Consider the following 13731-nt stretch of genomic DNA (forward strand, 5'->3'; position numbering starts at 1 on the left):
AAATATATTCTAACTTAATTTAGAATAGAATATTACTCTAGTACTATTTAATTTAAATACCTGATTTTACTAAATAGCTATCTTATTTATCCTAATACTAAATATATTAGAATTTCAAATTGAGCATGAAAACAAAGAATATCTATCCAAATCTAATGTAAAAGGTCAAATATGGCTATGCATAAACAAATGCAGAAGAGATGAAGCTGAATATAATGACCAAAACTAAACGATAATTAATCTTGATAATAAAGAGACAAGAAACAAAATGCAAATTGTTTTATTTATGTATTCAAGGTGGAACATAAACCAAGTCTACAAGACTAGTTAGACTTTGGTACAATCAGTAGCCTTAAACGACACCGTCTTTAGTTGAAGGTCATAACCAACCAACAAATTCTGTTGAGCCAAGTTCCCAAATATAGCACCAATTTGAGAGGATTGAAATGCAAAGCAAACAATGCCTTCAGCAACTTGAACAAAGGTACTAATAGGATGCAACTTAACATCTGCACCGTCGAAATGCGCTGTGATTAGAGGAAAATCATATCCGTCTGATGTGAGACTATAACAAAGGTTGAATATTTTATTAGGATCGTCAACGCGCTCTAGTTTCACCGATTCAACTACGGCCGATTCCAAGTCATTATAAATTTTAGATGGTAAAAGCGTCAATGTTGTACCAGAATCAATTATTATATTACCCTCATTGTCGTTGTCCTTTGAAGATAGCCCTCTAAATTTTACTGTTTTGTTTCCGACGCTAAATGATTCCAAGGTAAGATAGTAGAAAACCGGGGAATCCTTTTTCACTATAGGAGTTGATACAACATCATTCCCAGAAACAATAGCAGCATCTCCGAAATTGAGTTTGGTAGTAGAGTTTGATGACCGAGTCTCGAACGCAAGCAAAGAAGGTGGCAAACAATACGAGAATTTACCACCAATTAACGATCCTAGTTGTGTTATAAAAGACACCGGTCCACCTCCAAGACCAACTATCCCCGAGCTTACACCTTGAAACGACACTGTATTATCGGTTCCACATCCTATCACGGTATTAGGAAAAGAAATAGATTGTCCAGAGGTGGATTCCAATGTAAGAGTATCGACGCTAAGATCTCCTTGCGAATGTGATCGATCACCATAAGAAATAGAATACTCACAGTTATTTTTGTCATCGCAAGTGGAATCTCTCACCGATTGACATAGGTTTGACGAGCAAGGAATGTTTTTGTAAGTCGATGATTTTGCTGGGGTAAACTTAGGAGTGGTTTGATTGAAACATTGTTCACAAGGCTCGCATTGAAGCCAAACAATGTCGCTACCGGTATCAGCTATACCGTATAGTTTAAATGGTGGAGTACCAACTGAATACGTCATAAGATATTCTGCCATATCGGGGATTATCGTAGATTGAGGCGAAGTGTTCAAGGAACTTTTATAGAAACGACTGACACGGTTGATCGAACGACGTGCAGCATTGACAATATTTTGATATTTATTTTGAGTAGGGTTGTAGAGTGGGGATTTTAAAGAGTCGCGGTGGATGAGTTCAATACTAAAACCATTGTTTAGTGCATGAGAAAGAGGGAAAATGAAGCAAACAACAAAGAAAATAAAGGTTATAGAGCATTGTGTATTCATTTTTGACATAGAGAAATGTTGAGAGGTTTTGATGTGAAACTATGTTACAACTATGCTGTTTTTGTGTCTTTTTATAGGTTCTATGAGAAGGTAGATAGACACAAAAATAAGAGTCATTCATAAACCCACTTTCAATTATTGGATTTTAAATCAAAATGATTAATTTTCCTAAAACTTATGAACTTCTCTTTAAAATTATTAAGAAAAATAATTTTCCATTCTCCTTGTCAATTTGATGAGCTGTGGTGTCAAGATTTTTACTGACTTTATGTATGTCAATTAACATTCTGAAACATTTCTTTGGCCAATAGAAGTTCAACAAACAAAGTCTAATAACTCTATTTAAATCAATGAATTCACAATGATTTATTGGTTTTAAAAGGAAACAAATTCATGCATTCCTTCAGTATCAAACTATACATATTCTTCCCAAATAAATACAACTAGATTAGTATATATATTTGAAACTAATTTTTATAAATTTAACTAATCAAGAAAATCGTCTTACTTATATGTCACACTGGTACATAATAAACAAATTTGCAATGAATAAATTAGTTTGAAGAGAAATATATTTCCATAAATAAATCCTTTAATATAATACCAAAAATGGTGTCTAAATTTTTGTTATTAAAAAATGTATAATTACTAAATTTTGAAATATATTCTTATTTAAAATAAATATTTATATTTTATTTAGAAATAAATATATTTGATTAAAAACATGCTTGAAATTGTCATAAAATTAATAAATATGCATCAAACTGTAATCATAGTAAATAATTACATTAAAATGTCAGTTGTACTATGGCTGATAATAGATCATTTAATTAAAAAAATTATTTAATTAAAATGTTAGGAAAATATGAATCGTAAAATGTCAGTTATACTATGGCTGATAATAGATCATCCATAATAGAGCTTGGGATGGGGCTGCAATATAGAGAGCAAATAGATGAGGTTGGTGATAGTGAAAACTTGTGTGACCCTATTATCGTACCTACGTACTCTTGCAAAGAGCTCGACTCACTTAAATATTAAATTAAAAAATACATATTAAAAATATATATCATGGAGGTTGAATATGGTCAAGTAACTCCAATTAAAATCTCATGAATTTTATATTTCTGCATTGAGTTAATTCATATTGAACGCTAGTGGAGGATGAAATTGATCATTATTTTATAATTAATTTAAATGAGAAAATATAAGTACTTTTATTTATTGTCATATATATTTAATTTTTGAGTTTTGGTTATTATTTTATTTTAAAGTATATATAGTGTTATATTTGTAAAAGGATTTGTCTCGGACGGTGATAGTATATCGTCTTAGGAGAGACGATGATAACATGTCACTCCATGTAAGGTATCATCTCGCCTTAAGATTTTCTTATCACCAAATAGTGAAAAATATGGGATAAGACTTTTCCTAAACCAAAGCACACAAATCAATAACAGAGTGTCATATTTCCAAATTTGTTTGAGTATTTTAAATTCATTTGATACATGTTCATTTCTCAAAATTTTCATTTTCAGCCATATACATTTTTATCATAAAAAAGTCACCATAATCATGTATATATGTATTATAGTAAACAAAAGTAAACATTTTACATATGGAAGAAATTGATTAAAATTGCATTTTTTTTTCATTATCCATTTTGAAAAATAAATTCATGATCATTTGATTTATAATCAAAATATTCATTTGAATTTTATTAATCATTTTCATGTATCATAAAACAAAAATCAATATGTCTAGAATGTCCAAAATATCTCTCATTTATTACATCATTATTTCAGGCATATATTACATAATTATTCACTATTTAATTAAATAAATTTTTAGAATACACTCACATTCTTTGCATAATTCCTTACCTATCCTTTTTAGAGCATATAAATAAAATACTCTCATTCACAAATCTCACCCAAAATCACTCACAAGAATAAGACAACATTTCACAAATTTCTGTCAAATTTTCAAGTCACTTTTTTTCTTCTTTATTTAGGTAGGCTTTTAATTTTTGTGTATTTAATTTTCTTTGTATTATTATTCTTGTTGCTCTTAATTAGTACTTTAATCATCACTATTTTACATGGAAACTCTATTGATTCAAAATTAAGAGTTTAAAATCTTTTTAACCTCCATTAACAAAAATGATTAAATGTGATTTAATTTTCGTATATTTAATTTTCTTTGCATTATTATTTTTGCTACACTTAATTAGTATATTAATCATCACCATTTTACATAGAAACTCTATTGATTCAAAATCAAGAGTTTAAAGTGTTCTTAAACCTCCAATAGAAAAAGTGATTCAATATGATTAATTTTTGTTTATTTGATTTTATTTGCATTATTATTCTTCTTGCACTTAATTAGTATATTAATCAACACTATTTTGTATAGAAAACTTCATTGATTCAAAATCAAGAGTTTAAAGTGTTCTTGAACATCCATGAACAAAAAGAGTAAAATACAAATTGATGTTTGTTTTACATAAACAATGTATCTAATAACTTCCCAACATCACACCGATCACGAATCCAGAGTTCATTTATCATTAGGGTAGATAAGATGACTGAATCAAGCAAATATATGTTGTCACATTTTTGTTGATTTTCAAATTTTTATTGTTTATTTGCTGATTCTAAATATACCATTATGTTTCTGAAATTGAGTAGATAATTTTTCATTATTTATTTGTTTAATTTCATAAATAATTGAGAAAGTTATGGTGTTTTTATATTTTCGTTGGAACATTTTTCTTCCGATTTTGTTGCTATGGGAATAATAATCAAATATGGGGTTGGGGAAGATGAAGTCTCTCCCACATCCCCTAATTGCTCAGTGCACCCCTGTCAGGCTCCCTCCTTTGGGTCTATAGCACTTTCATAGTTACACCCCCAATTTTCAGTCTGTTTTTGTCTTTTGTATATTTTTAATATTTATTGTTTTCTTATTATTTCTTTATTTCTTTATTTTATTTTCTTTATTTTTTTAAATTATTTTATCTCTTGTATTGATAGTGTGCCCCTCACTTTATTATTATTTTTTATTATTTCTTATTATTGCTTTATTTTTTAGTTTATTTTATTGTATTTTTAGTTGATGCATAATTGTTAATTCAAAAAGACAAAATGACTCTTAAAATTAACCTTTCAAAAAATACTAAAAATCAAAGGTGCTTCATCAACATCATGTACATTTTTTAAAATCACACCAAAACATTTTCAAACCAAAATCAATCGCTTAACATCCATTAACATTTACAAATAAATTCAATCCTTTGAAAAATTCAACTTGGTCAACACCAAACCCTTTTCTTTAATAAACACTTCAAGTCATTTCTCAAACCATTTCATTTTCGTATTTGATCAGTGCATCTTGATGCACTTTCTTCTACTATTGTACTTAGACAAATCTATAATTTATTATATTATTTTTACTATTTTAATGTGTTTTAATATTTAAGTTTATTTTTGCCTTTATTTTATTTTCGTACTTTATTTTCAGCATAAATAATTATTTGATACCTTATCACTATGCAGATCATAACTTGAGCTACGGGAATTAGATTGATGCGTTCTAATATGCGTTGGAAAGCTAAGATAAAGAGCTACAAGTTTCATGTTGAAGTCAAAAGATGATTCTAAGTGAAGGATGGTTGAATAATTCGTTGAAGTTTCAGACTTAATTAAAATAGTTAGTTTGGGTCCGTTTTTGAAATTTTTGGGCCGGATCCTATAAGGGCCCGAATTTGCCATTTATTATATTAGGTTTTTCACTACTATAGTAATCCAATTTTGAATTTTGATGATACAATATTGCTTAGAATATTTCATGGAGAGCTAATTCCCAAAGAGTTGATCTGTTGTATTCGAATTCCACTTTGAGGTTTTTATTAATTTTAGTTTAATTTCAATTTCTTTTCAATTCTTCCTATAAACTCGTTTACTTAATTTGATTACTTTCGTTTGCTTAATTTGATTACTTTCGTTTGCTTAATTCGATTGTTTCTTATAGGATAGAGTTGATTAAATTTGATTTTTTGTATGATCCTTAACTATAATCACGTTAGCGTAGCTTTTTCGTTATCGTGTTTGATTAAGTCGCGTTTGCTTAATTCGCGTCTGCTTAAATCCGTTTGCTTAATTCGAAAATTAGGAACATACATCATATAATACCAATTTGCGCTTGTCAGTGGGTGTTGTAATCGAATGAGATTGAATTCGCTAGGGAATTGAAATTATAAGAATCGATGATAAGTCGGAAATCGATACAATAGATTGGCTTATTTATCAATTTTGCTTTTACATTTAATCATCTTCAATTTAAGTTTTGAACCTTAAAAAAATCCTTTTTTCATTTATTTGGTTATAACATTCAAGAGTCCTTGTGATACGATATTCGAGTGTCGCTTCCGTTTTACTACATTTTTAAACTCGTTTTTGACCCGTGTGCGACAACGGATCAAATTGGCGCCGTTGTCGGGGACTCTTGTAGATCTTAACCATTATTATAGTCTAACCATTATTATAGTTTTAGGTGTTGTGTTTTAGTTTTTTTTTTGCCCTAACTTTCTTGCGTTTTGGTCTTTTTGCGTTTTAGGATTAAAAAAATCTGTTTTTTAAGAAAATTATCTCAAATTATTCTGATTCTTTGTCGATTAACTAGGAAAAAATCAAGGATCAAAAGCCTTTAGTTAGGAACTAAATTGTGGGATCCGTTCTAAAAATCTGAAATTCCTTATTTTTCTATTTTTTATGATTTATTTTCTGTTTTGATAGTTTCAGAAAATTCTGAAAAAATTCTCAAAATTCTTAATTGACGTTATTAGATTAATTTTCGTGTTTTTGTATTTTTTTTCCTTTTATTTTAATAGTTTTTTTCGTATTTCAATTGTTTTTTCCTAATAGGGACATTATCGGTATTTTCCTATTTGTTGTTGCATTGCTGAATTAGTTATGTGTTTTCTCATTGTTTGTTAATTTTTTTTCCTACTGAGTTTAACATGGTTGAACAAAGGACCCTGATTTTGGTTATAATGCTTTGTGTATTGAATATCCTGTTGCTGTCAAATCCTTGATTGGGAACATGTCACTTAACTCCCAATAGTTCATAACAATGGATAATTTTATGGTCCAAGCAAAAGGTGTGAATGAGATTCAAGTTTCTTCTTCCAATAAGTCTCTAGAAACCAGAATTGATGAGCTTACCTCTTTAGTGAAACAATTGATGTTACCCCTTCCACCACCACCACTATATAACCCTCAACAAGTAACCACGTCTTCACCTTCTGAACCTTCACTAGAGGAACTTGTCAAGAAAATGGTTGTAAATAGTCTCCAATTTCAGCAGCGAATAGATTATAGTATTCATACTTTGCAAACACAAATTGGACAACTTACCACTTCAATGAATGCCATGCAACAATCTCAAGGATCAAACCAACTACATGCCCAAACAGTAGTTAATCCAAAAGGCTCTCATGTGAGTGCAATTTCCTTGAGATCCGAAAAAGTTACAGAACCACCCCTAGAAAAAAATAAAAAAATTATTAGTGTAATACATGAAAATAAACCTGAACCTTCTATTGATGTTGAGGTTGAAAAAGAGTATGTATCATCAATCTCTTTCCCACAAAGAGTATTGAAAAAGAAGAAGATTGACGAGGAAGAGCATTCTGTTTTTCAAATAGAGTTGTTTTCTGAAGTTATTGATGAAGCTTATTCTGATTTGTTTTTAGATGATTTTCTAACTTTATCTGGTTTTGATGATATTTACTCATGTGATGATTGTACTAACACTAACATTTGTGCTGTTTGTGCTGAGATTGATGCTGCATTGCAGGGTGATATTGTAAATGATGTTTTTTATGTAGCTGAAGCTCTTGACATTTCGGCTGCCCCAAACATACCATCCATTGAACAACCACCTTCTTTAGAGCCTAAACCATTTCCTGAGGATTCATATTATTCATCAAAGCTTCAACTTAAGCAGAAACATAAGAAGGGAATTGGATGGACATTGGCTGACACTCGTGATATTAGTCCATCCATATGTATGCATAGGATCTCACTTAAAGATGAAACAAAAGTAGTGAGGCAGCCCCATAATCCTTTGATTCTTGATATTGTGAAAAAGAATATCACTTTGACGTGCCCATTCAATACTTTTACTTATCAAAGATTCTTCTTTGATCCTGGAATACACGACAAATGCACTAATCAAAATTTCAAGATCAATGGACACTACCCAAAGCTACTCCATGAGAACCCGACTTTGGAAGAAGAGACTATAGAAGAGCCCTATTTGGGAAAGGCTGTTTATGCAATCATTTATCCGCCTTGACTCCTCGGGTGTGTTCTTTTCTTTCTCTCACTCTTATTTTATATTTATGCTCTTTCATTGAGGATAATGTATGTTTTAAGTGTGGGGGAGAAAACCATTTATTTGTTTTGTTTTCTTTGTTTTATTTTCAGTTTTTCTCTGTTTTGTTTTTTTTTTTGTTTTCTTAAAAAAAATTACATGCTTTTTCCTTTGGTTTTTGAGTTACAATTATGAGTATTTTTCTTAGTTCTCTTGACTAAAGTCTTGTGATGTGATGTGAAAAATTTGTTGTGCATTTTTAGTATGATAGGTAGGATTAAACTCTAAATTGTATATCATTTGTGATAGATCAATTAACCTTGTGAGATTTTGAGCCTTATATGAATAACATATAAAAATTCATCTTTTTCTTTCTTGTGTGATTCACTCATGTCTGTTAGTCTGTAGAACTTGGATTGACTCTTGTTGATGTTGTTGTTTACTTGTGCATACTGATATGATAAATGCAGTTTTATTTTTTGTTTTTTTAGCCAGTTAGCCAAAAAGCCAACCCTTAAATAATATCATCCCTTGTTTGAAACCCCCTTGAGCCTATTATCCTTTTTTTTATTTAAAACTCATTACAAACCGAGAAGTGAAAAACAATATTATCACCCTATTCAAAGTGTCATACGGTGAACTGGACCTTATTGGATTTGTAATCGCAATGTCGCGGTTAGCAAGAGTCGCCACCGACTTTTCTTTTATCCCTTAAGGAAAGGTGGAAAAGAACAGGAAAGACCTTAATTTTAAATTCTTAGGTTCGGGAGGTACTTTATACAAAGGGAAGGTATTAGCACCCTTTGTATCCATGGTTATCCATGGGCTCTTAATTGCTCAATCATTTATGTTTTCTTTGTTTGAAAAAGGTGGTTGAGAAATGTATGAAAAATGTTTTGAAAAGGAGAATTTAACTTTGTAATGATTCTTGCATGAATGTATACAAAGTGGTTATCTCATTTAGTTTTTTGAAAGTAGTTTAGAAAAATATAACTTGGCAATGATCCTAGTACGAATGTATGCTAAGTGGTGATTTTCCAAAAGAAGACGTTTGAAAGGTGTGGGGTGTGAAAAGCATTTTTTGTTATGAATGAGCAATTAAGGTTATACCTGTCCGAGGTCTTTCTGGGCATTTCCCATCCTTATGAGGGTAAAACTGTCCTTACTATTGAGAAGCAAGTAGTTTATCCTCGGGATGTATAAGGGTCATCGTAGGGTCATCGATAGGTCATTGAAGGCAACAGTTGTGAGGATACCTTAGCATTCGAAGGGACTACCATCATTTAACCGTAGGCTACACCGAAGGGTCATCGAGGGACAAAATGGTATTTTTGAAGGCAACATCCGAGGGACTATGATGATTTTACCGAAGGGTCTTTGCTAAGGATATCCCCATATTCGCGGGACATGACCGTAATATTGTAATCGTGGGGTAATAAAGAGAGGTCCGATGTCATTTATTTAAAGTCCATGTTTTAAGTCCATTAGGTAATTATGATGATACCGCATTAAATCGATACATTAAAATCAACATTACATTAAAAATTAATATAGTAAAATTAATTAGGCACTCAATATGAATCTTCACATTAAAGTGAAATAATTTAGAATCCCTCTCCATGAAGGCTTCCCATGCGTAAAGCGGAGTACCTAACCGGCTATTTCTTCGGAAGTATGCTAACCTTTACCATGAACACACGGATTAAAGCATAAAATACAATTGGAAATTGCATCATAAGATAAATATAGCAGCCAAGAATTTAGGCCAAATAATGCAGAATCATCATTAGGTAAACATGAAATAGGCAGCAAAAAGCAAAGCAGCCCCTGGCCCGGTCGCCTCTGCTTCGCCTAGCGAAGGCTCGCTGCGGGTTCGCCTAGCGATGAGCTAGCGAGCGGCCACGGGTTTGAAATTTGAGAACATTATGACCTCAACCTGCAGCATGGCTTATGGCATCCAACATACAATTATATGGTTCAGTTTCACAATAGGCAAACACATTTAAATTCTCATGCAAGACTTCAAGATGTTTATGAATTCAATTATAATCCACAAATTAAGAACATGAAGTGGTACCATATGCCAATTGAAAATACAAAACGATATCACATGCAAATTAAGATACTAAAATGATACCACATGCAAAATAAGGACACCAAATGATAATCATATGCCAATTAAGAAGCTAAAGCGATAATAGTGAGGCTAACCTGTTTGCAAATCAAGTTGTAACCTTGAATTGGCGAGCCGGATTGAGTTGGACGGCGGTAGCTTCGGAGTGAATAAACGGCCTTCAGGGTTTCCGCCTTCTGAATTCTTTGGATCAGCAGGGTTTCTGTGTTTCTCCCTCTGGATGCGTGTTTACGTCCGTCTTCGTCCGTCTGTGTGTGTTTTTTTCGTAGCAGAGGAGCAGGTATTTATAGTAGAGGTAGTGGTGACCTAATGGGCTTAAAATGAGGTCCAAAAATCTCAAACTTCGCAAGCTTCGCTAGGCGAAGGAATTGCTCGCCTAGCGAGCAAACTAGGTCTGGGCCTTTTCCTGGATCTGACGCTTCGCTGGGCGAGTGTCATGACGAAGCATTCGCTAGGCGAAGGGGTTGCTCGCCTAGCGAGCAAGCTATTTTGGGCCCCTTTTGGATTGGGCCTGTTGTGAGCTGGGCTTGATGTCGGTGCCTTGCAGAATAAGTCGGGGTCTTGGAAAATGCTTTGTAATACCAACGGGCAAATTTTGGGGTATGACAGCTGCCCCTGTTCAATATTCTTGAACCGAGAGAGTAGAATGGTAGGTGCCGTTCGTGGTCTGGAGGTGAAAGATTATTGAACACTTAGAATGCCCCAAAAATTTGCACTTGTTCATTTGTCTTGACGGAGATGGGCTTAAAGATGCCATCCAAGAAACTTGCTGAGGAGATTTCCAGATTGTGTCGTACGTTAGACGATACCTAGAGACATGGGTGTCACACCGGGTCATAAATCAGACCGTATAGTGAACCATCCATTATGCTGTTGACTTCGTTGGGGAGTCAGAGTATGCTATACTGCTGGGGATGAGGGATCAGAATGGATCATACGTTAGACCGTGTCTGAATACCAGAGTGAGCTGTTCATTAGGCAGATGACTTTGCTGGGGATGAAAGATCAGAATGGATCGTACGCTAGATCGTATCTGAGTTGCAGAATGAGCCGTACGTTAGGCTGAAGCTGCTGAAAAGGGAGTAGTCGTATACTAGACTACCAGTCAGGAATGTACCTGTCCGAAGGTAGCACCTGAGAAAGGGAGTAGCCGTATACTCGACTACCATTCAGGAATGTACCTGTCCGAAGGTAGCACCTGAGAAAGGGAGTAGCCATATACTAGACTACCATTCAGGAATGTACCTGTCCGAAGGTAGCACCTGAGAAAGGGAGTAGCCATATACTAGACTACCATTCAGGAATGTACCTGTCCGAAGGTAGCACCTGAGAAAAGGAGTAGCCGTATACTAGACTACCATTCAGGAATGTACCTGTCCGAAGGTAGCACCTGAGAAAGGGAGTAGCCGTATACTAGACTACCATTCAGGAATGTACCTGTCCGAAGGTAGCACCTGAGAAAGGGAGTAGCCGTATACTAGACTACCATTCAGGAATGTACCTGTCCGAAGGTAGCACCTGAGAAAGGGAGTAGCCGTATACCAGACTACCATTCAGGAATGTACCTGTCCGAAGGTAGCACTTGAGGAGATGAAGGTTTAACTTGGTCGTACATTAAACCGTATTTGAGCAGCATCTGGTCTAGCTTGGTCGTACATTAGACTGTATCTGATGCCTGGAAGGTCTAACTTGGTCGTACATTAGACTGTATTTGAGTTGTTGAAGGAGTCATATGTTGAGATGAATCCGGATGAACCGTATGTTAGGTTGTATCTGTATACATTGTATTTGCAATAAATGTTTGGGATGGGCTTAAAGATGCCATCGCTAGGAGGATATCGAAGTGTTGTCAGAATGAATGTTCCCATGAATTGCATCTGGAATGTGTATCTGAATCTTGTCTGTGATTGATAAAGGCGTCTACCTGAATGAGCCTTTTACTTTGACTATATCAGGAGGATAATTAACCTGCAAAGAAAGGTTAGCTTTATGCCATGTCATGATGCATGAGATGTTTTATGCTTTCGAAAATAAATGCGAATGTTGTATGCATGCGTATGTTGTGAAACGATGTAATGAATGAGTTATGCGTATGAGAAGTTCTGCTTGGGGACTCTACTGGGGAAAATAAATCCCCATCTACTGATTGGAGATATTCGTGTTGAGGACCCTCTCTCGGCTGGGGGTTCTGATTTCTGTCTGATGGTAGAGATATTCAACAGAGCCTGGCTAGGGATGGGTGAGATGATCAATCTGCCTGATGAGGCCGACCCCTGTTGGGGAATAGCTGGCTGTGCCGGGGAATACTGCCAATTTCTTCTGGGAAAAACAGGCTTGCTGGGGGAAGAGAATTGGTAGTGGATTCATTGGAAGCATGATTAGACCTTATCCTCGATCCCGAAGTCTTGTAGTAATTGCTATTGCTATTCTATGCATGTATTTTGGTAAACATTGGTCATATTCAAATGCATATATTAATTCAAATTAAATCAATGGGCGTTGACGCAAACAAAACAGAAAGTAAAAAACAAAGCATCTTTTTTTGAAAGAGGTTTGTATTGATTTTTGAAAGAAGGCCTATAAACAGGCAAATTGTGTACAAGGAGACAGAAATCCTAGTAAGAGGAAATTGTCAAAAACAAAGAGACAGCTATGCAGAAAAAGTCCTATTGATTTTAAGTCTACTACCGCCATTATGTCTTCAAGCATCTCATCCCCTGCTGTCGGATAGAAGTGATTGGCTTGGTCAGTCCCTGGAACTTGGATGAAAGTTGACTGAGAACGGGACATAGTCATGCGCTTTAATCCCTAATTTTTGCCTGGACCGCCTTTTCAGGTTTTCAGTCCACCAGGATACCCTTTTTTGCCCAAGCCGCCTTTTCAGGTTTTCGACTTGCCGGGTGTACATTTTTATATGTTTATCCCTAATTTTTGCCCGAACCCTTTTGGTTCGCCGGGATGCCCTTACTTTTGCCTAGGTACGTCGACCTAGCGGGTCTCTTTATGCGTAGTATTTTTTAACTATGTCCGCGTTCACGGGATGCGGGAAGTCTTCGCCATCCATTGTAGCAAGTATCATGGCTCCACCAGAGAATACCTTCTTAACTACAAATGGCCCTTCGTATGTGGGAGTCCATTTGCCTCTGGGATCACCTTGGGGTAGAATGATACGCTTGATCACCAAGTCACCCATTTGATACACCTGTCTCTTGACTCTTTTGTTAAATGCCTGGGTCATGCGCTTCTGATATATCTGCCCATGACAAACAGCCGCAAGTCTCTTTTCATCAATCAAATTTATCTGATCGAGTCGTGTCTGAATCCATTCATCTTCATCTAAGCCCGCCTCTTTCATGATTCTTAGAGAGGGAATCTGGACTTCCACTGGTAAAACGGCTTCCGTTCCATAGACTAAAGAGAAAGGAGTTGCCCCTGTCGAAGTGCGTACTGAAGTGCGATAACCGTGAAGGGCAAACGGTAACATCTCATGCCAGTCTTTGTACGTTACCGTCATCTTTTGTATGATCTTCTTGATGTTCTTATTAGCAGCCTCTACGGCGCCGTTCATCTTT

At 34.6% G+C, this 13731-nt stretch overlaps 1 protein-coding gene across 1 annotated transcript; it reads right to left on the reverse strand.

Annotated features, from left to right (window-relative positions):
• Positions 1–327: 327 nt before the first annotated feature.
• LOC127135600 (aspartic proteinase CDR1-like) lies at positions 328–1647 on the reverse strand. Its single transcript, XM_051062260.1, has one exon. The coding sequence runs from the start codon at positions 1645–1647 to the stop codon at positions 328–330; it is 1320 nt and encodes a 439-aa protein (XP_050918217.1).
• Positions 1648–13731: the final 12084 nt, after the last annotated feature.

Source organism: Lathyrus oleraceus, chromosome 4 (genome assembly GCF_024323335.1).
Source record: "Lathyrus oleraceus cultivar Zhongwan6 chromosome 4, CAAS_Psat_ZW6_1.0, whole genome shotgun sequence".
NCBI lineage: Eukaryota > Viridiplantae > Streptophyta > Magnoliopsida > Fabales > Fabaceae > Lathyrus > Lathyrus oleraceus.